Source organism: Antedon bifida, chromosome 3 (genome assembly GCF_963402885.1).
Source record: "Antedon bifida chromosome 3, ecAntBifi1.1, whole genome shotgun sequence".
Lineage (NCBI taxonomy): Eukaryota > Metazoa > Echinodermata > Crinoidea > Comatulida > Antedonidae > Antedon > Antedon bifida.
In genome coordinates this window covers 31238945-31265792 of record NC_136228.1, presented here as the reverse complement: position 1 = coordinate 31265792, position 26848 = coordinate 31238945, and the positions used below count along the sequence as shown (strand labels likewise).

Genomic DNA, 26848 nt, shown 5'->3' with positions numbered 1-26848 from the left:
AAGCTTTTCTATGACACATAATGTAGATTTCATTGCCAAGATAATGACAGCAAAAAAAAAGAGTTGTATACGACGAACAAAAACGAACACATTCGATGTACAATATGTAATAATATTTGGTGAATTAAATAAGGAATTAACTTACACTTTTCTAACCTGTATTGTTAATAGCATTATATTTGCTATAAGAACATTTCTGGTACTTAGTCAGGATTTGAACCCAGCATTCAAGGATTGGTAAGCAATAACAACAACCACCATCCAATCAGTACTAATGCTAGAGAAATATGATTATATTCTGAAGCAATAAATTAATTTTAAAGACATAATAATTCAGCTAAGCAATCTATATTTTTCCAAGGGTTCATTTAGCATCAGTTTTGAATGACATTACCAGATGCCAGACATGGTTAGAAAAAAATACAGTTAATTAAAAGTCGTACATATCAAAAGTTCAGTTCATTAATATACTGAACACCCTAACCATAACAACTATCATAATTAATACAAGTTCATTATCCAAGTAAAGCATGATTAATACAACCACATCAAGAAAATAGAAAAATCCACCAGGAAATACTGTGAAATTCAATCAGACCACTAGAATCTATCCTCCTATTCCCGAGGGAGAGACATCAAATTCCCTCAGGATATGAATGGAGCAGTTAACTTTTCCATGGCTAAGAAAATGTCTGACAAACAAATCTTCTCCAATAAGCTTTGCCGCTACCGATGATGGCTGCTCTAATTTTTCGCAATCATAGATGCCACATAGTTATTTAATTAAACCGACTGTATGTCTACAATTGTAATCGTGCGGGATATTAACATGTATTTTTTCATTAAATATTTCACATGGGATTCTCACGAGGCAAAGCATTAGGAGTGTCCGGCATTAGCAATTCACATTACGTTTCGTATTAAATTAAAGCAAAATAATTACGTAGATTATTAACTGTATCTTTAATAATGATTGATATGAATATTAATTTCATACTTTGTGATTGCATTGATGATCTGTCTTTTCAAGTTTTATATTACATTAATAAATCACCAACTAATATTAAAGAAAATAAACATTTACATATATAAAACTATCATCATCATCAGGCATCCTTCAGTCAAAATTGACTATAGAGACATTGGAGAGAATTTCATCAGTTATCCAGTGAGTCTGTGTGCAATGGCTGATCGTTTCAGACAGGCTTAATATAATTAAGTAAAGATTTTAACTTTAAATCATCATCTATGTTGTTTATATTATTTGTATGAGTTATTTGGTAGTCATTGGTTGGAGGTACACACCTAATTGGTGATAGTGGCTTAGGCTACTGTTGTGCTTTTCCTGGGAGCTAGTCACTATGATTTTATATTTTATCCTTTCAATGTGTTTGTTTAATTTGTTGATTTGTATTATATATTGTAAAATGTAGCCTTTGCCTGAATAAAATAATATAATAATAATAAATTAAATAAATGTTTACTTCATGATATATACAGTATATAAATAATATATATAGTATGTAAATATATAAATAAATACATTTTTAACATCCATATTTATATTCTCGTAGTACAACCGAAGTGCAATAACACCATTTTGATAAACAAGTTTCTGTTTTTAAAGTTATATATAGAATGCCTAAATACAAATAAAACAACAAACAAACAAACAAAAGACAAACATGCATGATAACAATTTAATCAATTAATAATAATCAAGTTACAACATAAACTGTTTTTTGGAAAATAATTTTCAAGGGGAAAAACTCAACCTTGACCGAGAAGATTCTCTTCATAAAACATCAAAATGATTTTGACATGTAGGTCATTTTGAGATGAATTATTAATTTCTCACCGATGTTGTTTCCTGCTTATAGTGAGTGTTCACTAAAAAACAGTTTTTGCTTGAGTATGTTACACACAGGTATCAATTTGAACTTAATCGCAAAACATAACTGAATTTATTACTTTTACATGCATTAATTTGGTTAAAACATGCCCTAATAAATTTGAATTTTATAAAAAAAATAAATCTTAATAAAAAAAATCCTGAATATTACAATGCTGTGGGCATCAGTAGCTCTATTTACAAAAACATAACTGAATTTGTGTTTTATTACTTTTACATGCATTCATTTGCTTAAAACATGCCCCAACAAATTTGAATTTTATATAAAAAATCCAAATAAAAAAACACCTGAAAATTACAATGCTGTGGGTATCAGTAGCTCTATTTACAATAAAAAAAAAATGAATAAAAACAATAAAGTAAAACAGCCAGAAAGACAATGTCAAGCTTTTGGATAACGATAATTCTTCATCAGGGTGAAATAAAGAAACCACAAAGGTGAAATAATTTGTGTCAAATTTTTTCATGTAAACATATTTCCAAACTGCTTTAATAACACAAATAAATTGGCCTTTATTAATTTGAACATGCAATCATTTGGGTTTAATAAACCCAACATGAACAACTTTACATTTGCCGACGTGGAAATTAATTTTATGAATTAGTATGAAAATTAATCGTTTTACGTTTAATAACCACAGCATGATTTAGAATTTACAACCTAAACTATTCGTAAAATAAAAAAACCAGGACAGGAATCTATTCTCTCTCTATTCTGAGGTATTTACACTACAACATCATAATATTTAAATCTAGTAGACTTGATTTATCTATCTTGAATAAAAATGTTTATTAATAAGACAATAAATACAGTGTATTTTTCTATACTTTTAAAAAAAAAGTGTTTAATTTAAAAAAATTTAAATTACATAAAACAGTAATATAGTATTATCATCATTTTAAAAATTTATTTTTAATACTCATCAACAACAAGCACAAACTCGCCAATTACAGGATGGATAAACTATTTTATAGTTTATCATGCTTATAAACTAAGTCTCATTTGAGGCTTAGGGAGTGGAGTTGAGTTACAACCCTGGCACTAGGAAGGGATTGAACCCTGGACCTTGGGATTGGAAGGCAAGCATGTTAACCACCAATCTACAGCTCCTTATATTATATATATAGTAGTAAAAGTAGTATAGTATAAACAACTATGAACATAATGGATTATGAAATATATTTTTTTTCATGAAGACTTACTTTTTGCCCCTATGAGGGCAGTATCTATGTTTATGGTTCATTTCTCCACAGATATAACAGCCAGACTTGAGTTCGTTGCACCTATGGTTTGGCAGCATACACTGTTTGCAAGTCTTACAATGGATCCTTACTAAGAAGACAAGAAAACAAAATGACATGGTTTGGCAGGCTGAGCATACTGTTTCCAAGTCTTACAATGGATCCTTACTAAGAAGACAAAAAAACAAAATGACATGGTTTGGCAGTATACACTGTTTGCAAGTCTTACAATGGATCCTTTATACTACGAAGACAAGAAAAGAAAGTGACAATCACAACAGAACAGCTCAGCTCTGTCTACACTATCAAACTTTATGTGACAACAAAATGTGATGTGCCCATATATGGATGGACATGATGATCTCATATCACTACCATATTTGGGCACATCACACTTTTTTGTCAAACTAGTTTGATAGTGTAGACAGAGCTTCAGAATGGTTACATAATTTAAAAAAGTATTTTTCTCATAGATCATACATTGAGAGGAAATAGATCTTGGCCTATAAACTTTAATGACGCTAAACTTTAATCATTTTTATAGTGACCTACTTAATTGGCCAGTACCTATCATGACTAACTAAATGTCTAACATTTGATATAAAGAGATAGGATAGAAGAAATTATTTTAAACATACATTGATTAATTGAATGAACCTCTCAATTTCATTTTATCTGACACTTTTTTAGCCCCTTGGAGAATTCCATACCCTGGGATCACTAGAGGCTTTTAGATTTATATTCCTAAGCAATATAATAGGTCATTGATTGTAATTTTGCAATGGGGCATTAAATTTAAAATCAGAGTCATTTTTACTTCAAAATTGATGTAAAAATCTTGAACAGACAGGTGTTTCAAAATCATATGACTACATTTCATTTATTCATCTATCGAAAAAAAATAAAATAAAAAATCAAATACAGATTGAAATACTTGATGAACAGGACCATCAACAAAAAGATAAAGCTTGTTTAAGTTTGAAAAAAAAAAGATAGTTCGGAATTTGTATTGCTTGGTTGTTGAACTTGGATATCACAGAAAGTTTGTTTCAATTGATACATTTGGGTCCTTCACATGAAACAAGTTTTTTGGGGTATTTAAGAGACTACTTTTGCTATTTTTCGTGTCCAGGCCTTGGCTACAAGTACCAAATGGTATTTTCTAAATTTATCTTGAAAAAAAAACACAAACCCCTGTATTTGACTGTTTGCAAGATTTGAGGAGGTCTACATAAGTACTCTGAACCTACTATTCAAGGCAGACCAGGCAATTGGCCACTGAGGTTTGTCCAACAGTAGGCTGGTACAAGGTTGCCCAATACACATTTAAACCAGAATAACATTTCTTAATATATATAATAACTTTTGATTATTCGGTTTATTAACATAATTTAAAGTATAAAAGCAATGTCAAAGATCGGAAGTTGACTTCAAATCTTTGACAGTAAATGCTGGGACAAAAGACATGGAGCAAATTCATTGCATATTTTTCCTTGATCATTTTTGACATTCTGACAAGATTAAAAAATAGGATAGATTTTATCTGAAAAATGCTGATGGATGGACAAGGCCAAGACAGACCAAGAAAAAGTCCAGTCAACTGAATTAAATGACACCAACCAGGGTAGGGTGAACAGTTGTCTTTTTTGTTTGTGTGTGTGTTGTGGTTGCTCTGTCTTCTCCCTTAAAGGCCAATTTACACATACGAGCATTAACGGTAATAAAAATATAGAATGTCATTCCTTTTGACTATTTACACACAAGGAGCCGACGGTTTCCACTCGGGATAGATACAGATTGATGTGATGCGGCACCACTCCTCTGTATTTTGTTTTTGGGATAAGCTTATACAATCAACTCTCTCAATACTGGACACTCTTGGATTGACTTTAATGTCTTATTTTCCAGAATTTGGAAGCCTTTGGAAATCAAGAATAAACGGTTTTCCAGTTATCAGAGAGTTTGGTAGGAGGTTCAACTGAATAAATATCAGAATAAGGTGCACATAAATCTATGTGAAATAAAAAAAATAAAGTAATGTACTGTATATAGGTGAAACTATGCAAAGAATAATGTCTGCAGTCCTGTACCCTAAAGACACAACCAAATTTTGTTACATTTATGACCTGACAAAGATTTAGAAGTTCACATGCAGCGTTCATGCCTATCTGCATTTTGATTAAAAATATGTTACGACGACGACGCTAGTTCCTGCCCTTGGACAGGAAATGAGAAGTCTTTAATGTTTTTTATGTTTAAAAGGTCATCATGTGGACATTTATAATCTCTGGTAATCTGAAATGATTTAAATCAAAATTGAATGTTATTACTATGATTGATGGGGTGTTTTAGAGTTCGCATAGAAAACATAGTAAACTTTAATAAAGACATTATTACTTTATGGCTTTTGAATTGAGGTGCTGACAAGGCAGGGGTTATACTGTACCAAGTGATTGATGTTAACTGTTTTAATATGAAATGGGTACAGTAGCTTTTGTGGTGTAAATGGAAAAAAAATGAGTATTTCCCATAGTAGGTGTATATGCAATTTTTCTTTTTTGAGTGAAAAAAATATTTTTTATTTCATATGCATCCAACATCAATCACCAATTACAAGATGGATAAACTGTATATTTATCATGCTTATTTATAAACTAAGTCTCATTTGAAGTTTAGGGAGTGGAGTAAAAAGACCCTGGGACTAGGTCAGGATTGAACCCTGTACCTTGGGATTAGATGGATAACCTCCACTACTCCACAAAATGAAGTATGGATATATATATTTGTGAATGATATTAATACTATTATACAGATGTACTTAATTTACAATACAGAAAACTTATTATTAAGTTAAGTTATTATTTTTCAAGGTTATAAGGCCGCTTCCCACATACATACAACTAAAGTTCTATCTACACTATCAAACTTTATGTGACAAAAAAATGTGATGTGTCATATATGGACATGATTTTGTCATATCACTACCATATTTGGGCACATCACACTTTCTTGTCACATAAAGTTTGATAGTGTTATGTAGACAGAGCTTAAAGGCATACAGTATGAAACTTATTCACAAACTTGCTTCTTGGGGTCCCAGAGGTGACTACATATGCCAAAGTAAGTTCTATTTTTAATACTAGATATATACTAGAGTCATTCATACAAGTGAAACATTGGTGGCGACAACACTAGGTAAAAAGTAATGATGAAAATTCCAATGATTATGTTGTAATGTAACAATAATATTCTATTTTGCAAATTAACAACTATTGACAAGATATAATAATACAATCAACAATAGGAAGCAGTGGTTTGGCAATGTGACATATTCAACTATCATGAACACCAGGCTAAAACCCTCACCACCCAGAAGTCAGTGGTTTAAAAACATAGGATTCTTAGAAAATTAACAGTTGTTAGCTGAAACATGGCCAAATTAGAGGTAGCTAACAATTTGGGTTCACTAACTTTCGGGAGTATGTAAAAGGTTGGATTTGTCAACAGTTTGTAATTGAAGGAGGTAATTTCTTTTATTAAAAATGTTTAATGAAATTTAAGATCTGAGCAATTTTTACACAACTTTAAAAAAGGTTATTACAATGATTTATATCACAATTATATTAGATTCTACAGACTTTGTTTATAATATACATTTAAAATCAACAAAAATATTTAAAGATATATTGTCCCCAAAAACATGAAAAGTCAGACTTTAAATAGGCTATTGCAGTTTTAATCAAGTTATTCACTTCTGTAAAAAAAAAACCCAAAAAAACTATTTCACTTATAAAAAGACAAAAGAAATAGTTCATTTTAACCAAAAGCCATTGTCTGACATAATTTGTTGTTTGCTTTTAATTACTGTACATATTTTTCAGGTAAATAATTTTTTTTTTCCAATCCAGTTTTTGGCGAAGTGAATAACTATTGTTTGACATTAAAATGGCATATTTAACAAAAAAATTAGAAAAAAACAATTTTTAGGGGGACTATATATCTTTCAAAAACAACAATATTTAAATAGATTGATTAATTTTAACTGAAAAAAATGAACAATATATGAAATGAGTGGAAAACAAATTTAAGACAAAATTAGGAAGCTCAGCTACATGTGACCAACCCATGTGTGACTATACTCATGCATGGTTCTGCATGACAGTAAAGGAAGACGATTAATTAGGCATATATAGATTGAATGTTCTTGTTTCTGTCTGTTAAAAGCTTAAACAATTTCTTTATGATGTGGTACATTAAATTCACTGTTAACACTATTGAAAACCAAACCAATCTACATTCCTAGTACTTTAATAAACTCTACCCTCTAGTACTAACAACAGGAACTTAAAACGAACATATTTCTTGAAATGAATCGCATAAATCATCTCTTGTTTAAAAGAATTGAAATCTATACTTTTGAATACATGAAGCTCTTCACAACAGGAAACTATGAAAAGACCAATATGCCAAAACGTATACAGGTTACAGAAAACATAACTTGCTTTAAGTCAAGGCAAATTAACATCAATACAAAAATATCTATATTTCATGCAACATCTGTAAAATATAAGTTTATTGGAAGCACGAGTTCGGAAAAGTTAAGCTACACATTCTGTCAAAATGTAGATTTTAGGTAACTTAAACTGACAATATATTTTGCATGATATATTATTCCAAGAAGTTTCAGAAAAACTTGTTTGTTGATTTAATACAGAAGGACCTACATTTTACATATGGTATGAAACAAAAAGTAGTAAAACATGGGATTCAATAAAATATAATATACTATTATAATACACCATTTCATTTGGAATTAGCCCTATCTAATGGTGATAATGAACGACTCTAATGCATGTTTAGCCTTCTGTAACATTTTGAGAATTTTTGCCATGCGATGTTATTGACTGATCACGTTTGGAAATCAACTTGTTGTGCTGTTTTCTACTCCGTATCTAAAGTTGGAGCACTCATGCATTCATTCACAATTATTTAGTCATTATTTATAACTTTACACAGTATATAATTGCCTTTTTAATGGTCTAGCTTCCCGGCCTACTGTAGCATTCATCGATGATTTACGATGGATAACTTGAATAAAAGTAGGTGTGTTATAAAACAAATAATGAATGTTTTCTATTCGTTGAATGGAGAGAATATTTCATTTGTTGAAAAATTGACTGCTCTATATTTTTAACTCGTGAAATATTATCACCATCCAACTCATATAAACATTCATATTTGTATACTATATATAATACTATAAGCTTACGACTGAATTCTATATTTGTTTTTTGAACATCAAACTTTTAAATCGGTTAAATGTATATCTCTCATGGGAGTTCAAAAGTGGAACTTGGTTTTCACACAGGGGAAGCAGACATCTTTATTAAGTGGGTTTGCCTATCAAACCTGGCTACAATAAAAATTATGGTAATTTATTAATTGGCAACTGGAAGGGAACATAATGGGTAAGAAGGGGGTAGTGAACTCGTATTGCAGAGAGGTGTCACATCTACTCATCTGACTAAACTACCTACAGTCTTTACTAAGTGTCAAACTTAGTTATTTAAATCTCAGTAGCATTCGCTCCTATTATTACATTAGTAAGTTGTCAAAAATGGATAGCTCAGTTTTATTGAGGTACTAGGAAGGGGCGAACCGTATTGAATTTTTTTTTCTTCTTATATTTAGACAAATTGCCAAGGATAATTGTTAATATATATAATAATTTATAATGAAGTAATTCACTATCCTTCTTAAAAGGTGGCAATCCTGTTTACAACACAAACATATACACAAGGTGCTCTACATAAACAAAGTCTTTGGGAGTGGAGTTGTAATTTGTCATTAGAAAAAATTCTGACTTGAACCCAGGACCAAGCCAAGCAATCAAGAGTATACTATTGTGCACAAAACATTCACGCACTGATAAATCTTACTACTTTGTCTTATTTTTAAAAATTGTTTTTATTTGTTTACAAATATAATATATTTGTAAACAAATAAAAACAATTTTTTTTTTAAATTAGAAGAAAATAAATATGAAATTTGAATTTTTTATTGATAATATTGTATATATTGTTTACATAAAACATTTATCTCTATATAAAAAAAATCTTTTTTTCATATATTGTTCTCCATTAATGCCAGACGCTGATCTCTAATTTGGAGTATTTTATTAGTATTTGCCTATAAAAAGAATAAAAGGGATAAAGAACAAATACCTACAATGATTTATAAAATATTGTATCTTCTTTAATTTGTTTGTTGTACAAACTGTCTACACACAAGTCACTTACTCAATCGTTGTTAAATTCCGTAAAAAAGTAGACTAAATTGTTTTAAATTAATAAATTAGCAAAACCGTCTCTTCTAATTCGTTTAAACATCAATAAAATACAGCCTGCTTTTTTTCCCCTTTACAGGAAATTTCTTGATTAAAACCAACAACTATTGATAGATACCAGACCGCAGCACAGGTCAAAATGACCCTTCTCTCAGGTCAACTGTCCACTACTAATTTCTATCAATCAAACACCAAGTTTAATTGACTTGCCTATTATTAGCGGTACAATTAAATCAGTATATCTTACAATTACTTCCTCAATTCTTATCAGCCCTGCAGCCAGATTGACTTTACAGTTTTAAAATAAAATTCAGAAAAATCGTTAATTTTATGGTAAACTTTCTTTTTTTAAACAACTTTTTCAGCCTTCATGTTTCAAAAACTGTAATTAAATCAATGATGTGATCTTTATCTGTTATTAAGATTGATATTGCCAGATATCAATTCAATCTCTATAGTTTAAGTCAATAAAACTGTTCTGTCCTAGGTTTCTATATGGGGTATACTACCCTGGGGATCATCTTCTGGGGGTTAATCCAGCAACATTAAGCATTTCTCCAAACCTTTATTATACTTAAAGTTAATTCATAAGGTTTAGATATTGCCATGCTTTTATCACTTCTGAAGTATTTATCTTAAATGTTAGATTCAATAAATTAAATAGCTGGCTATGGCTTCAACAAATACATTTCCCACACAGTTTGACATTAGGGATAATCCTCTGCAGGTTTATCCACAATTTAAAGTGAATGTTTAATATTAGATATAACTATACTTGTTTGTTTACTAACTATATCTTTATTAATGTTCGGTTTATCAGTATATTCAATAAATTAAATAGTTGTCTACAACAAATACATGTGTTTATTGTTTTAAGAGATATTATTTATTTATCAAAATCTGGCATTACGGTACTACAAGAAGCTATATATATATATATATATATCTTTTTTGGGCTGTGTGAGGGGGGAGGGGGGTGTTTGCGGAGGAGCGTCAAATAGTACTACTGTACAAACAAAATGTTCTTTTTTACCATACCACTGCCTAAACTATGAACTTTCAAAGAGAATTGCATTGAAAAAAACGGTGCGCTGATGGTACCAATTATAACCCTACGTTATCCAATAAGGCAGAGTTCTAAGATCGTGTTTAGGAAGTCATGGCACATCAAAATTAAGAGTGACATTTAATGTTGGGACATCAAATTGTCATATGCGGTTCATTGGGATGTGCACCAATAGGAAGTTTAGCTAATAAAACATTCAATACATTTTGCTCTTTGATGTTAATTGTACTGTACACTGCAACTCGATGTACAAGAAAATAATAAAATCATCAATCAAATTATAGGCAGTGGAGCTGTAGCTTGGTGGTTAACATGCTTGCCTTCTAATCCCAGTGTCCGGGGTTCAATTCTTACTTAGTGCGAGTATTGTATACTGTTAAAACAACTTCACTACCTAAGCCTCACATGAGACTTAGTTTACAAGTATGACGTTGTTTATAAATCCTGTAATTGGCGAATGAACTTTCTTTGGACGGAAATTATTTAGATAAAAAATGCCCCTACCCCTAACCATTCAATGAAAGAATTCAACAAAAATAGATTATCAAACTTTATGTGAGAAAAAAATGTGATGGACATGATGATGTCATATGACTACCATACAGTATTTGGGCATATCACTACCAAATTTGGGTAAAACACACTTTTTTTGTCAAACTAGTTTGATAGTGTAGACAGAGCTTTATATCTAAAAGAGGCTGAATGTTTGACCTATTCAACCACAACAAACTGCTTTATAGGAAAACACATTCTGCTAATAAACATCAAAATCAATATCAACATACCGAGGCCAACAACAATCAGCCTGGCCCGACTTTCCTAGTAAATCTAGCCACCGTTTGATTGGGTTACTCAGGTGGCAATTAATCTGGGACAGGCCACTTAAAAAGGTAAAATATACATTGACAAACGAGTTAAATCTGTTACTAATATCTTTATTACCAGGATAATTAATAAAGGAGACTTAATAACCACAGTTATAACAGGCTAAGTATGTTGATGGGTCAACTCGGACGCATGTTTTTTTTTATGTCAACTTGAATTTAGTAGAATAATTTGTGTCAAATGAATTTAAGGGCTAAAAATGGTCGTAATCAAGTTAATCTAATGACCAATGTAATTATGCTAATTTATGATAATGAGATAAATATACCACATTCCCACGTTCTTCTTTGATATGTTATTGGTTGTTATTAGCAGCTGTTGTTATTGGTGGTAGAGACTATGTATGTTTTTTTGTGTTTAAACACACATCCAACTACAAGTGCTTGTCATTATTGGCAATTATGAGGCCTATATACAATTATGATGTACTAAAGGCAGAAATTAGTTTCAGCTTCTGTTTTTGGAGAGTGGACGAAAGAGACGGTAATTCAACAGACCGTGACGAGTGGAACGTGTATTCCGTCCATGTTCCACAATCGTCATGGTCTATAATAAAATACTGTCTCTATCTATCGTCTCGTCCTGAAGCAAAAGCGCACTGTTGACGTACTAAGATGATCTAGGTTCAATATAAATGCATAAATGACAGAATCAATGGGAAAACAGAAATTGTAGTATGGATCGAAACAAATACATGGCTTAGCAGATCGCACTTTGTTCCTAAAAAAAATTGTAGCGATCGGTTTTCCCCTGTGGTTTGAAGCAAGCACGCCACCCAATGAGGATAATTGTTAAATATTAGTCAAATACAGTCAACTCTCCCAATACCGGACTCTCTGAAAACCGGATACTCTCTGAAACCAGACTTTTCTTGAGGTCCAAATTCATTTTACCATTAGAAACACATTCCAAATACCAGACTTTTCGGGAAAAACCAGACATATTAGGCCAGCCCAAAGGTGTCCAGTATAGGGAGAGTTGACTGTATATAATATCTGCCCTTTTATAAGCCAAGCTAATGGTTGGATTGCGTTTGCATTTTGTACATACCTGGTTTAACACATCTGTTACATTCGTCACAATGACGGTATGTTGTTCCATCCTTTGAGGTGCATGAATTACACAAGTTACAATGTTTATTTTCTTTGGATACATATTTGTTACAAATACTGCAAAAACTATAAAAAAAAGTACACAATAAATACAAAATAAATTTCTTTTAACACAATGATGATGGTGGTACATTCTCACTCGAAGGCGTGGTTGCATACTAGTCCATTATGGTCCGGGAGTGTTTAGTATCTAAGTCCTCTCTCTGGAGAGCATGGGCTATTGTCGTTTTATCCAGGTAAGCTAGGCACGAAATAGACAGTATAATTAAGGGAGTGAAGATGGTTAATTTTTATTTCATGAATTTTTATGTTTCATTTTGTTTATCCATTATTATTATCAATGAATTTGTTGGATGAATAGAAATAATATTGTGTGATTTGTCTTATTGAAAACAGCGATTGTAAGATTGTTCAATATTTAGGAAAGAAAGGAACTATTTAAAAAAAAATTTCAATGACGAAAAAAACAGAACTAATAATAAATCTCACCTGTAACCATCTTCTGCTGGGAGGGGAATAAGATTAGAAGAAATATTGGTGAAAATTCTTACTGGCGAGCCTTTCTTTTTGGACTTGGAATTTGGACCGCTTTTAAAGAAATCATGATTTTCATAATCTACCTAAAAACATTTTTTATAAAACAACATTAGCTCACAATATATATTTCATATTTAATACTTTTAAATAAATTAAAGTAATTTAAATGGAGAGCAGATTTGTTAGTGCTTAGAACTCATGGCAAGGCAATCCTCAGGGTGCTGCACCTTTGCCAAGTGTAAATGTTGTTAAAAATTGAATAAAATACTGTACAATAACATTTTCACAACTTTGCTATACATTTCTGCATCCATTAACAAACCTTAACAATGTAATCATTATATACAATTTCTCATACTAATCAAACACTTGCAAAAGTATCTGTATTAAATAAAGTAAAATATTCTATTTAAAAAAAACACTTTTATAGATGGCAGTATGACCATTATATTTGCGTGGAAACCATGTTCTATAATTACTTTTCCTCCATATTCTAGTACCAAAATAAAAACACACCACTGGTCACCTTATAATCTAGCATTGTGAATTTTGGCCAACTCTGTAGTATTCTTGGCTCAAAGAAATATGGAAAAATCCAAAAAACTGGCAGTTTAACCGATTCCTTTCCTGCAACCAAAATTAAAAAGATTAAGCCAGATTAATAAAAGCAATAGAAAAACAAATCTATTACTAGTATTGTTCATTTAGGAATATTTAATGTTCAAATGTTATTGGTTGAGAAAGTTCTAAAATTTGTCGGTCGACTTGCACATGCGCATATCATAAAATTGACATCATAGGGTAACAAAGTCCCTATTTTCAATTAGTCTTGCATTAATCTGAATGATGGATGAAACTAAGCCAGGACTTTGGTTGGTCCTATCATTGATCAAGAGCTTTTCTTGTCCAGTGCCTACCTTGACCAGAGGAAAGACATCTAATACGTCTGAAGCAAATACTAAATGTAGGGGCTGCCATAAGAGTACTGATTTCAAATGCCTGATGGGACCCCAGCTCCTTATTCTAAACAATGGACTAGCATTTCAATTGTATTTACAGCTATGTATATTCACAATTTAAACCTTTATACCTGTTTCTATTGCGTGTCTCCATGTTTCTTGTAGATTCTTCATAGTTGTAACAAGCACATCTACAAGTCCACCAAATGGTGGATCAGTCACCAAAATAACGCCACGACCATTGTTGCGTTGTAGAAACTCGGTGCAAATATCTCTACTCTTTTCACCATCAAAGAAATGATTGTTGAACATGTTATAGCGACAATACTTATCAGGAGGGTAGAACTGAACCTGTACAGGGTAAACATTATGTGAATGTTTGTACAAATTTACATACCTCAAACTTGAATGAAATATTTAATTATCAAACAAGAAATGATTAACTCACATATCGGTGGTCAATATCTAATAATAAACTTTCCAGTTTTTTATTCTTGTCATTCTGTATCGCTTCATGTATTCTGAAATATGAAAAAAAAAACATAAAAAGAGGTTTAACTAAATTGATAATAAAGTCACTGATTTTCAGAGCTTGTCTCTCTTATTCCTAATAGAGGGAGAGAAGGGCTAATGTCTGTTTATCCAGGTAAGCTAGGTACTAGAAAATATTTGAGCGAAAAAAATAATGCTAAATAAGTATAAGCATTGAACATGATATTGGATAATGTTTGAGATGGCAAAGAATAATCACAATGAGCTGATTTTAGCATGTGTTAAACAAATAAAGCGTGTCAGCATCGACAAATTTTGATAAAAATTACCACAAAAAAAAGTAATGGTTGCCTTGGATGTCCTTACCGTTGGTACGGTTTAACCGGTATTATATAAGTTTTCAGGCCAGGCAAAGATAGTCTACTGTCAAATAAGAGAGGAGTTAGAACTTTACCTGGGTGCACCAACACACAAAACACGTTCATACCCCAGGTGCTGGACAGTATCTAGAATAAACTCTGTTGCCTTTCGGGAAAACAAATATTGCTAAAATGAAGAAGAAAAAAAATGTTTAAAATTGTTTGAATAATTTGTATTGGTTCCTTTTCATCCTATTGGGACATAGGGCCAGCTATGTAGTATTACTATATACTATATGGTGTTACATTCTCTTTAATGTTTGTAAATAATATGTAATATTATTTCATCCATTTCATAAATATATCTAAATTAAAGCTTTTAAACTTTATGTGACAAAAAATGTGATGTGCCCATATATAGACATGATGATGTCATACCACTACCATATTTGGGCACATCATAGTGATGTCACATGATAGTGTAGACAGAGCTTTATACTAACAGCATTAGTTGAGTTGTTTTCCAGTGGTATGAGTAGTTCACTTGGTTTAGAAAGCTGATCCAATGTAAGTCCTGTTTGTAATTCATGTTTCTTGTTGTGGTTCTTTCTTTCACTCTGCAGCAACAATTTGTAGCAATACTTACAAAATATCCTTTCTTTTTCAGGTACATTTTGAAGCTTTTTAAATCTGTTGAAAAAGAAATATTTACTGGTTATTGAAAGATATCATTGTCAACCATTGATACTGTATGTAAATAATTAAATAAATTTTTTCGTCAGAAAAATACATAACAAAAAAAAGAGTTCAAAATCCAAAAGATCGGTTAAAATGGAAATTGAAAAGAGTGCGTCAATGGTTTACAGTCATTTATTTATTTTATTCCTTTCAGTAAAGACAATACAAACATAACATAAAACGTGAAAGTGGAGCACTGATGAGAGACAAAAGCTGTCAAAGACTACTATCGCCAAAGAGTGCATCCTTATTGTCTAAAAGGCCTGTCTCTAATTTTGAAATGGGTTCGTCATTGTCACGTAAAGGTAAGTATTTTTATTACGCAAGGGTGCACCATGGTATACATAAAGTATGACGCACATTGGATAAATGATGCAACTCTCCCGGGGTCATATAGTTGTACAATTGACAAGTGCATTAAGTAATTGATGTTTGTAGCATTAATAATGAAATATTCTACCTTTCAACTGATTCTAAATGGTCATATTTTGGTTGCTGGTTTTTGTTGAATATTTCTCTTTTCTTCAATTCTCCTTCAGTCACAACTTCATTAAAATCCTGGTAAAATTTGCAGAGTTTACGATCTCGACTAGCTGAGCAGGCAAAAAATCTGGAAATCTTCGCAGAGTTTGGACATATTTTTTCAAATAACAATGTTGGGCCTAAAAAAAAATATATTTATAAAAAATTTAAGAAAAGACCTCGGAGTCTATGTAACACAAGTTTCTAAAGTTGCAGCCAAAGCCAATTCAATTGTAGGCCGAATACGGAAATCCTTTACATATATGGATAAACAGATGTTTATTTCGCTTTATTCTTCCCTTGTGCGTCCCGTTTGGAGTATGCAGTTCAAGCCTGGTCACCATATCTATAAGACATCAATAAACTTGAGAAAATCCAACAACGAGCAACAAAACTTGTACCAGAACTCAGAAATTTGCCTTATGAAGAGCGCAGGATACAGCTCGGTTTACCAACTTTACAGGAAAGAAGGGAACGCGGAGACCTCATCGAAGTTTTTAAATTTTTGAATGGTTACGAAAATATAGATCGCCACTCCTTTTTTAAATTAGCATCTGAAGTTGGTCCAAAATATCACTCGAGGCTCAACTTTTAAATTAAAGAAACCTAGATGGAACTCAACTAAACGGAATAATTTTTTTGATACAAGAGTAATTAATAAGTGGAACTCGCTGCCCGAATCTGTTGTCAATAGCAAGATTGTAAATTCATTCAAAAACAAACTTGACAAACACACACACATACGAGAGAAGAGGCTCCTTACGAGTTTAAAAACTCATTGCCTCTAAAGGTAAGAATTACTAAAGGTAAGGAAAAAAAATAAGTGATAATTTTAAAAACCAAAATGTTTACATTTTTAGTCCTATCTGATGCGATTGTTAATAATAAAAGGCATTGATAAATGCACATTGCAAATTTAAATTGTGCTCAAGGAATCCCTTGCACCAAAAAAAAAACATTAACTCAATTTATAAATTGTGAAGGATATAAAAATTATAATTTATAAATAATAATTAATATTAAATATATTAATAAATACTTATAATATACGAATACAGATAACTCTGACCACAAGGCAGCTCTTTGTTCTGTATGAAAAAAAACCTAGTAGTAAGGCTACTAGGCATAGCTAGGCCCGACTCTAGCCTTTTGAAGTCCTAGCTGAGCTAGCAGGTCAACTAGCCAAAATAGTATAAGCTAGTTCATAATTGTTAGCCTAGGCCTAGCTAGGGCCGCGTAGAGAAGTATGTGTAGGCATGTGTTATTTCAAAATCACCCTACCATGTGGACAGGTAGGAGCCATGCTTGATTCGTACCCTTCAAATACAACATCATATCCAATACTTGAAGGCATTATCTACTAATGAATACAATTATTTAGGCCTAAAAAATATCGATATCTACGATTGCAAATTTCCCACGTTTTCAACATGTCATTTGAGTTTATTGACACTGATAGAGGGCGTAATCGCAAAGTTATGTAATGTTATCAGCCAATCAGCACGCGCTCCGAATAGGGAATTCCCATTTCTATTAAAAGTCCAACACAATAATTTTCCCATTTCACAGATAACAACATACACTAGGGCCGAGACAAACGTTGCGTTGCCCTTTTGCATGTAGGGCGAAGTTTGTAGAATTCCGCTGAATAATTATTTTTAACAAATTAATCATGGCAGGTGTAGATACACAACTGCCTTTGCTGACAGAGGTATTTCGACCCTACTTGATTGAAAACCTAAAGTTCTCGACGATAATGGCTGACATGGTTTCATTTTTAGACGGCAGTGTCGGTGCAGTAGGTAAGCCAACATGGTAGGCCCTTCAAGGTTTACGTTGTGTAGTATATAGGCCTAGGCCTAGCTCTAAAATGTAATGATATCTTTCTATGAATCTTAGTAATGGTTTATACTAGTCGTTGAGTAAGGGTAGGCTATGATCCTGCTACAAACACATAAAAAACCCACACAAAAAATACAGCAGAAATTTCCAGTATGACTCATTGTCTGGAAATCCCAGTCAGGTCCACTTCAGGAAACTTTTCATGTGTATTGCTTTATTGTGTTTCTAAGTGGAACATATCACTTTTGAATACTAAAACGAAATGAATGAAATATTTTAACCACTTCTTTAATTTTGTGAAATTGTATATATTTTATATCAAAGAATAATAATAATAACTTTACTATAAATTGTATATAATATTTTTAAATTTAAATTATGATAATAAATAGTATATTTTTGTATAAACTTTTTAAATTTTTATATTTGTAATATTTTTTTACTGTTTATTATGTAGTTTTTCCTGTACTCAAAAATGTAGACAAGTAAAAGTATAGGCTTATTTGAATTTCTACATAACATAATCGTGAAACCTTAATATGAAAAATAATTATAATAATGTAGTATATTTTTTTTTTTTTTTCTCCCATTCATATGTGATTAAGATTGCTTACTTGCTATTTTGTTGTGTTCTTTTTTGTTTTATATTTGTAAATCACAGGTTTGCCCGCTGGGATTGTTGTGATTTTTTTTGTACCGAATAAATAAAAAAAAAATAAAAAATAAAAAATATTATTATTATTTTATAATGAATACAGAATTGTTTGGAATTATGACGAAGGAACGAGAAGAAGGGGCTCCAGCAGCTATGGATGCGTTCCTTGATTTGTTGGAGAAAAAGTCCATTCCAGGATCATATTCACGATTCATCAATGCACTTAGAAACATGGAAGGTAGCCTACAATTATTTTCAGAAAGTTAGATGTGTTTGTTATAGCATTATCATAATGCATACAAATACACCTTTGGATGTCAGCCCAAAATGTCTTCATTTTCAGGGTGGATTTCTGAATGGATCCGCCGTTTTATATTAAAGATGTATTGTCCCCCAAATACATGAAAAATTAAGAATAATAAAATCAAACTCTGAATAGGTCATTTTGTGGTTTTATCAAGTTATTCACTTACGTGCAAAAAAAAAATGAACAAAAATAATAGTTTCACTTATAAAAAGACAAATAATGTGTTCATTTTAACCAAAAACTAATTTGTTTAAATTTCAATTTTTTTTGGTAAACAATTTTTTTTGGATCCAATTTTTGGTTAAAGTGTATAACTATTATGTGACATTAAAATGGCATAATATTCAACAAAAAATTGTAAACTAATTTTTTCAGGGCGACAATATATCTTTAACATAATAAATTGTGTTGTGTTCCTCTGGTTTAGCCTCCCCACTCCATCCAACCTTATTGAATCTGCTCCTTATAGTTTTGTTTACTATAATTTAGATGAAAAGGTAAAACATATTGCTGATTGGATTGAAGGCATCAATCTAGACATGGACACAATTGAGGAACAAAAACATATTGTACGAGCATTTGCACCAAAGCTGAAGGATGTGGAAACAGGCTTGCTCATCCCCCATTTACAGTGCCTAGGCCGTCAGGATGTTGAGCTTCTGAGGGCAGATGTACAAAACAAGGGTGACTGCTATGCTGCTATTACCTTGATGCTTACTATAACAACAAAACAACCTGGATGGTTTACGGAACTCGTGAACGCCCTTCGAGCAGTTGAACGCCATGAACTAGCAGATCTTCTTGATCCACCAGAAGGTTAAAATACTAGTTTTTACTTAGATGTATGGCTAGCAAGTTTTAATAAATTATATGTTTATCACATTTATAAGAAAAGTCCAAAATATAACAAGCATTTTACAATTTAAATAAGTACTACAATAAACTGTTTCATGGATTGAAATTAGAAGTAAGAGAATTTGATTATAAGTATGAGATTATGTTTCTGTGAATATACTTTTCAAAAATATTTTGTTGCATATACTATCATAAAACTTATATTTAATTAATGGTCAATTTAATTTTTGCAGATCATATATCAGAAATTTTACCACCGAATATTGAGGAAGATCCAGGTAAAACATCTGTTATAATTTTACATTTCAATACTGACTCGGGTTTAAGCCCACTTTCGGGTTTAAACTCGCCCCTAGCCCATCAAAATATTTTATTCATTTTCATGTGCAATTGATAGCTTATCTCCCAGACTGACAAAATCAATACAATCATTTTATTTTAATTTGTTTTTAGATTGTTAGTTATAAAATTATATTGAAAATTGTTGTTCTTTTTGATATAGCAGAGGTTTGTCAAGAGACAGATGCACCTCAGGAGCTTCAAACTAATGCTGAGATCAAGCCTCAGGATAATCCTCAGGATATTCCTCAGGATAATCCTCAAAATAATCCTCAGGAGCCTGAAGAAATTGAAGAGATTGAGCTTCGAGAATATCAAAAAGAACTCGCACAGCCTGCTATTGAAGGGCATAATACGGTGGTCGTTGCGCCTGCTGGGTCAGGTAAAACGGTTGTTGGAGTTTTTATTGCCAACGATCATCTTAATAGAGAAAAGGGTGCTTCAAATGGTAAACCAAAAAAGGTTGCTTTCCTTGTAAACAAGGTAAGTTTCAATGCAAATTATTGATTGTGTTTGAATCAAAATATAAAGTTCTGTCTACACTAGCAAACTTTATGTAGAAAAATGTGATGTGCCCATATATGGACATGATGATGTCATATCACTACCATATTTGGGTATATCACTTCCATATTTGGGAACATCACACTTTTTTTGTCAAACTAGTTTTTTATAGTGTAGACAGAGCTTAAGACTACATTATAAAAGGTGGACAATCGTGCATGCTAGTATGGACATCAAAAAAGTATTCAGTACAATAATTCTAATAAATTTTTAATAAATTGCAGGTTCCTCTTGTGAAACAACAACAAGACCAGTTTAAAAAATACATGCCATCGAGCAAAGTGATTGGTGTGAGCGGTGAAATGGGAAGCATGACGATGGAAGTCAAAGAACTTCTGAAGGACCGCGACGTGATCGTGATGACGGCGCAGATTCTGGTGAATGCACTAAACAATACGGACAGTAATCAACAGAGACTGGATATATCTGATTTCAGCATGATTATCATGGATGAATGTCATCGTTGTCAGGTTTGAAGTTCAAAGTTCAATTATCACCTGGTTATGACGGTATCGGATCATCTCGGTCGCGTTTCATTTCGGTCGCGCTTCCGGTAAATCGAACTTCCGCCGATTTCTATGGAACGTCGCTCAATGCAGTACTGTACACTGTAAGCTCTAATTAAAGATCGAAGCGTATCGAAGTGTAGGCTCTATTATTTTTTAGGTGTTTATTTAAAAATGTTTTTATATAATAATCATTATATTTAAATAAATATTGTAATATATAATATTTCATAACAATAAGCATACAAAGTCAACAGACAATATGGTTTCATTCTAATTCAATAGCACGAGACATAATGCGAAACGTCAATGCATTATGCTTTTAAAAAATGTATTACATAATCGTAATAATATCTTTCAGTGCAATATAGTGTATAAAAAAGCTCAGTAAAGTCTCTCACTGATTTTAACTGGCACCAAACAAATATTCCCAATTTACTCATTCATAATTATTAACATATTGAAGTCTTCTTCGTTAGCTACTTGTTGTGTCATGAAAATATAGATAAAAACCGTTACAAATGCAAACAGGTTTATAAATTCGAACTGCTACACGTACCGACTGCTGAAAGAGAGTTAAGTCTCAATCCTACAATAGCATCCATTTTCGTATGCTTTATGCATAAATTGACGCGCCATACACCACGATCGATATTGTTGAAAATTGACCTTAATTGACACGCGACCGAGATGATCGTAATTCGTTATGATGCAATAATTTTGAGATTAATTTGAAAAAAAATATGAGTTAAGTTTCAATCCTTGTGTAATAAATGTAATAAATGAAGTGATCTATAGTTTCTGCAGAGGTAGTTTTATTTTTTGCTAAAACAGCTCAGTACACTTCGTCAACATGACTATTATTTCTTACAGAAAGGAGACCCATACAATGTCATAATGTCAAAATACAGAGACATGAAAATAGATTCACCTGACAAATCAAGACCACAGGTATGTATAGGTGGCTTTAGCCATTCTGTATCAATAACATGCAGAACAGTATGAGCAACTTTTATTGCAGATATCATCATTGTTATAGTGCTTTTCTGTGTTGGTGCAATTTTCTGTGTATTTTTACTGGTTTTTTTATATGATATTGATGATATGCCAGTTTTTCAAAACGAATTTCTGTTAATTCAAATCAACTTTCAACTTTCATTTTGTTTTTCTTACAGATTGTTGGATTGACTGCCGGTTTAGGGGTTGGCCAAGCACAATCCTCTTACAAAGCAGAATCCCACATTCTTATGATATGTGGCAATATGGACGTACATAAGATTTCTATTGTAGAGAAAAACTTGGAAGAACTCAACGAGCATGTAAACATACCTACTGAGGGTAAGTGTGGATAGAAGCAGTGGAATAATGCAGGGAAGAGGTCCCTGGCTTAGCACCCTTAAGGGGTCCACTAACGCTGGGTAGCTGCATTTGACTGCTCGTGCTCTGGGTTTAGCCAGTGAGCACTCATAGCCATTACGTCACTGCTAAGAGGCCCTCCAATACTAGGACTGCACATGTGTACACAACGAAATGGAACTCGGATAATCTTTTGATGATGTGAACGTTCTTAACTGATAACAATAAAGAATTTGGTAATGATTTTGGAAACGATGTTACTAATTAACTATTATCACTTCTTTTATTGTTTATAGAAACAATCCTTGTTGCTAGGCACCACGATGATAAATTTGCAGAAGTTGTGAATTCAATCATGGCAAAAATTGAGATGATTATTATGGAATCAGAAGGTAATGGTGTAATAACCAGAGCAAACTAGTATTGTGATAGCTTTTGTGACTACCCCAGTTTCAGAATTAACAGTAGTTACAGAAGCGATAAGGATAACAAAAAATAACAAATAGGGCATAATGATGACTATGATAGAACTTTTATTTTTCTTATTTTTTTATTTATTTCATATGCATCCAATAGCGAGCAACTCGCCAATTACCGAATGGATAAACTATTTTATTTTATAATTTATCATGCTTATAAACTAAGTCTCATATCATGTCCCTTTACATTCACAGGATGGAAACGTTTACAAAAACTAGACAGAAACGAGCTGAAATGTCCAAACACCAGGGCAACACAACCCTATGAACAATGGGTTGTTAAGGTGAAGGATACCAGTGCAAAAGTTCTTACAGATAATGACATGAGACGCGTCATTGTAGCATGCACAAACCATTTACGGGTAGGGGTTGTTAATTTTTTTTTTTACCTTCTACTGCAATGTTAAGAGTTACAAAAGTAAAAAACATTAAATACCTCAAATGACTAAGGTATATGAACATTCTGGGTTAAAACCTTGGTGGGGGTGGCTTTTCTCATTTGCAAAGAGTTCCTTATTTTTACTGTTTATAAATTAATTATTAATTTCCAGTATGTCACCGGGCAGTTTAGAGTTTACCTATGGCTGTCAAATTTCTACTACTGTGCTTCTAGATATAACTTTTTATATTAATATATAAACATCACAGGCACAGAATAAATTCTAAGTGATATATTAATATATAAATATGGGTAAATGATTTGAAAGAGAAGCATATAAAATAACTATTTTCTTTTACTTAAATTAGGAATATAACAATGCTCTATTTATAAATCATGCTGCAAGACCTAAAGATGGACTCACTTACCTGCAGAAGTTCTTTGAAAATGAAAACGATAAGTTGGACACATTTACTGAAACTGAAAAGCAACTGCATAATTTTTTTACAGGTGAGTTAAGTATGTACTGGGGCATTTGTGTGTCATTGTCGATAGATGAATGAGATTACTGGTCTCTTGCGTAATTCGGTCATGTCAATGTTTAATATATCCTTCTACATGTAGATTGTATTAAAAAAATATTTTGACAAGTTAATTTGTATAGAGAAAGAATACATATATATACACTTATAGGCATAGAAAAACTTAATTTAAAAGTTAATTAATTTATAAATTGTGACGAAATCTGTCAGGATGGTAAAAATTGCTTCAAACGGGTTTTGAAGACAGAATCTTCTGCTTAACATGGGGCTTTTATATGTGATTCAAATTTCATTGGATAGAGTACAGAGTTAATGGTACAATTTGCTTTTCTTTTCCTCAGCTGTAGAGGAACAGTTGCAGGTAATTGTGGAAGATCCTGCCAACTGCAATCCCCTTCTGGAGAAGTTAGGCAGCACAATGAAAGATGCTTACAACTTGAAACCAGATTCTTGTGGCATTCTTTTCACCACCACAAGATCATCAACGGAAGCTCTGAAAGCTTGGATTGAGGAGTCCGAAGATCTGAAGCATTTGAATCCTGGTATTCTTATTGGTGGCGGTGGCAGTGGAGGTACAGTATTGTTATTTTAGTATTATTATATTTGTTGTAATCATCAGTGTTTTACTTTTTTCCTCTTTCCGTAAAAATTAATAAAATAAATAATTCTTTCAGGAATGACCCAGTCACAACAAGTTGATTTGCTGAATATGTTTAAGGAGAAAAAACACAAATTAATCGTAGCAACATCAGTAGCTGAAGAAGGCATTGACATACAAGCCTGTAACCTTGTCTTTCGTTATAACTACTTCTCTAACACCATTGGACGGATTCAAGCAAGAGGTTTGTTTTATCAAATTTATTAAAACTGTTGATAGATTCTTGAAAATGATAAACTAAACTTCTTCGCAATTATGTGTTCAAACTTTTAATTTGGAGTTAAAAATATAACCTTAATTTTATTGTATCTGAAATTATTCAGTGGATATTTTGGTATCCGATATATATCTTAAGCCCTGTCTACACTATCAAATTTTATGTGACAAAAAATGTGATGTGCCGATATATGGACATGATGTCACTACCATATTTGGGCATGTTACCACCATATTGGGCACATCACACTTTTTTTGTCAAACTAGTTTGATAGTGTAGACAGAGCTTTAGATAGTATAGTTTTATGTATATATACAAGAAATGTTCAGCTCTATTTTAATAATTAACAATAATGAATTTATTTTCAGGACGTAACCGAGCAGCCTTCGGTCGTTTTTTCCTGATAGCGTCAACAGATTCTGGTTTGGGCGATTTAGAGCAGATGAATAAGATCCGTGAGGGTATGATGAATACCGCAACAAGAGCAATCAAAGCGTTAGAAGAAAAGGACTTCCTGGAGAAAATCGCCAAGTATCAACGTACGGATAAAGCCGAGAGACGAATGAGAGAAAAAGGGAAAATGGAAAGAAAAAAGGAGCATTGTGATGTAGAAATTGAGTTAACTTGTTTGCAATGTGGTCTGGTGGCATGCAGTAATTCAGACATACGCAAAATAAAAAACGCCCACCATGCTGTTGTAAGCGACACAATGGCCGGTCGATACAAAAAGGTTCCAAATCCGAAAAAGTCAAAGCGTATAAATGATATGGAATTTTTGGAAAAAGTAGTGTGTATAAAATGTGGCGCAGAATGGGGATGCATGTTAAAATATTGTGGCCACTTTTTCCCGGTGTTGACAATAAAAGCGTTTATTGTTAATTATGGTCAAGGAAAACCAATAGGCAAATATAAGCAGTGGTCTTTGGTTCCTTTCTCAGTCCAAGATTTTTCAATTGAGGATGATATTGAAAAACAAATTAACAAAGAAAGTGGAGGCTCAGAAGTTTAGTAGTACCATAGAATTACTATTCATGAGAGATATATACTATCCATGAGAATCTGAATTAAAATAACATTTAAAATGTTTATAGAAAAACACCATACTATATGATGAATAGGCCTACATAAAGTTACTCGTCATTAAGACAATTAAAAAAAATTTGAATTTTTAAATTTAAATAAACGACAGAAAACAAAACAAACTAACTGTTTAATAATATAAAAAAAGCATGTAATTCATTTCATTTTACTTTTATTTCGGAAATGGTCATCCATAGTTACAAAATCAATTGCATAATAAGTTTTTAAATTTCATTTTTGCTAGCTGACATTCTCTGTAATAATGAAAAGACATTGTAATGTGTATATATACACGATAATCTAGTATAAATATAATACTTATACCAGGGAAATTCATTCTTCCCTACTTATAATTATTCTATACAATATAATTTAAAGTATTATAAAATATACTGTGCATAAACAAATTCTGATATTCCATACTTCTTTCTGTTCTAAAGTGTCTAATGCATGTTTTGATGAAAACAAATGATTTTAATTGATAATTGAATCATTTTAATATAATTGTCTAGTTTAAGGATAGTAAGTGTATTTCAAAATGTAATGTTTGTAAAATAATATATATGATATAATTATTTACTAATGTTTTTAGTTTACAGTTTTTAATAGAGAAAACGAATAATAAAAAATAGTTCAGAAATGTTATAAATGATATTATGTGATTGTGAGTTGCAATATTTTAAATTTTTACAAACATAAAAGTATAATAAATGTTTTGGCATGTTTATAGTTTTTTTGACTGTTATTTATTGTATACAATGTAAGTAAATGTGTTTGCTGCTTTGTGTTGTTTAAAGATATGCTGTCTCCCTGAACAAGGCCAACAGCCATAAGTCGCGTGCTCTCAGAAAAAAATGAACTTTTAAAAAGTAATGTACTTTAAAACTTTTCTGTACATC

At 31.8% G+C, this 26848-nt stretch overlaps 2 protein-coding genes across 3 annotated transcripts in view; one reads left to right on the top strand and one right to left on the bottom strand.

The window, feature by feature from the left end:
* LOC144837830 (rRNA N(6)-adenosine-methyltransferase ZCCHC4-like) overlaps positions 1–17594 on the bottom strand; it is a 29506-nt gene extending 11912 nt beyond the window's left edge. Inside the window, exons 1-10 of the mRNA XM_078693104.1 lie at positions 17452–17594; positions 16109–16310; positions 15414–15600; positions 15006–15097; positions 14508–14580; positions 14191–14410; positions 13627–13727; positions 13053–13183; positions 12502–12629; positions 3116–3245 (exon numbers count right to left, since the gene is read on the bottom strand). Coding sequence (XP_078549230.1) covers positions 3116–3245; positions 12502–12629; positions 13053–13183; positions 13627–13727; positions 14191–14410; positions 14508–14580; positions 15006–15097; positions 15414–15600; positions 16109–16310; positions 17452–17524 — 1337 coding nt within the window. The 5' untranslated portion in view covers positions 17525–17594. The remainder of the gene's footprint in view (positions 1–3115; positions 3246–12501; positions 12630–13052; positions 13184–13626; positions 13728–14190; positions 14411–14507; positions 14581–15005; positions 15098–15413; positions 15601–16108; positions 16311–17451) is intronic.
* A 116-nt stretch (positions 17595–17710) lies between these two features.
* On the top strand, positions 17711–26577 carry LOC144837683 (ATP-dependent RNA helicase DHX58-like). Of its 2 annotated transcripts, none has more exons than XM_078692900.1 (14): positions 17711–17972; positions 18771–18905; positions 19464–19790; positions 20063–20107; positions 20332–20651; positions 20957–21202; positions 22112–22189; positions 22414–22576; positions 22891–22986; positions 23269–23435; positions 23821–23962; positions 24336–24566; positions 24669–24836; positions 25238–26577. In XM_078692900.1, exons 1-14 carry the CDS (start codon positions 17843–17845, stop codon positions 25876–25878), a joined length of 2889 nt encoding a protein of 962 aa, XP_078549026.1. In that variant the 5' UTR covers positions 17711–17842; the 3' UTR covers positions 25879–26577. The 2 variants fall into 2 exon arrangements, with proteins under 2 accessions (XP_078549026.1, XP_078549027.1); XM_078692901.1 differs by having other exon boundaries at positions 20335–20651; positions 25238–26576.
* Positions 26578–26848: the final 271 nt, after the last annotated feature.

Coding starts and splice junctions, on each gene's coding strand:
- LOC144837683 (XM_078692900.1), top strand. CDS start 17,843: ATGGCAGGTGTAGATACACAACTGCCTTTGCTGACAGAGGTATTTCGA. Junction 22,190..22,413: donor CTGACAAATCAAGACCACAG/GTATGTATAGGT, acceptor TTTTTCTTACAG/ATTGTTGGATTGACTGCCGG. Junction 22,987..23,268: donor GATTATTATGGAATCAGAAG/GTAATGGTGTAA, acceptor TTACATTCACAG/GATGGAAACGTTTACAAAAA.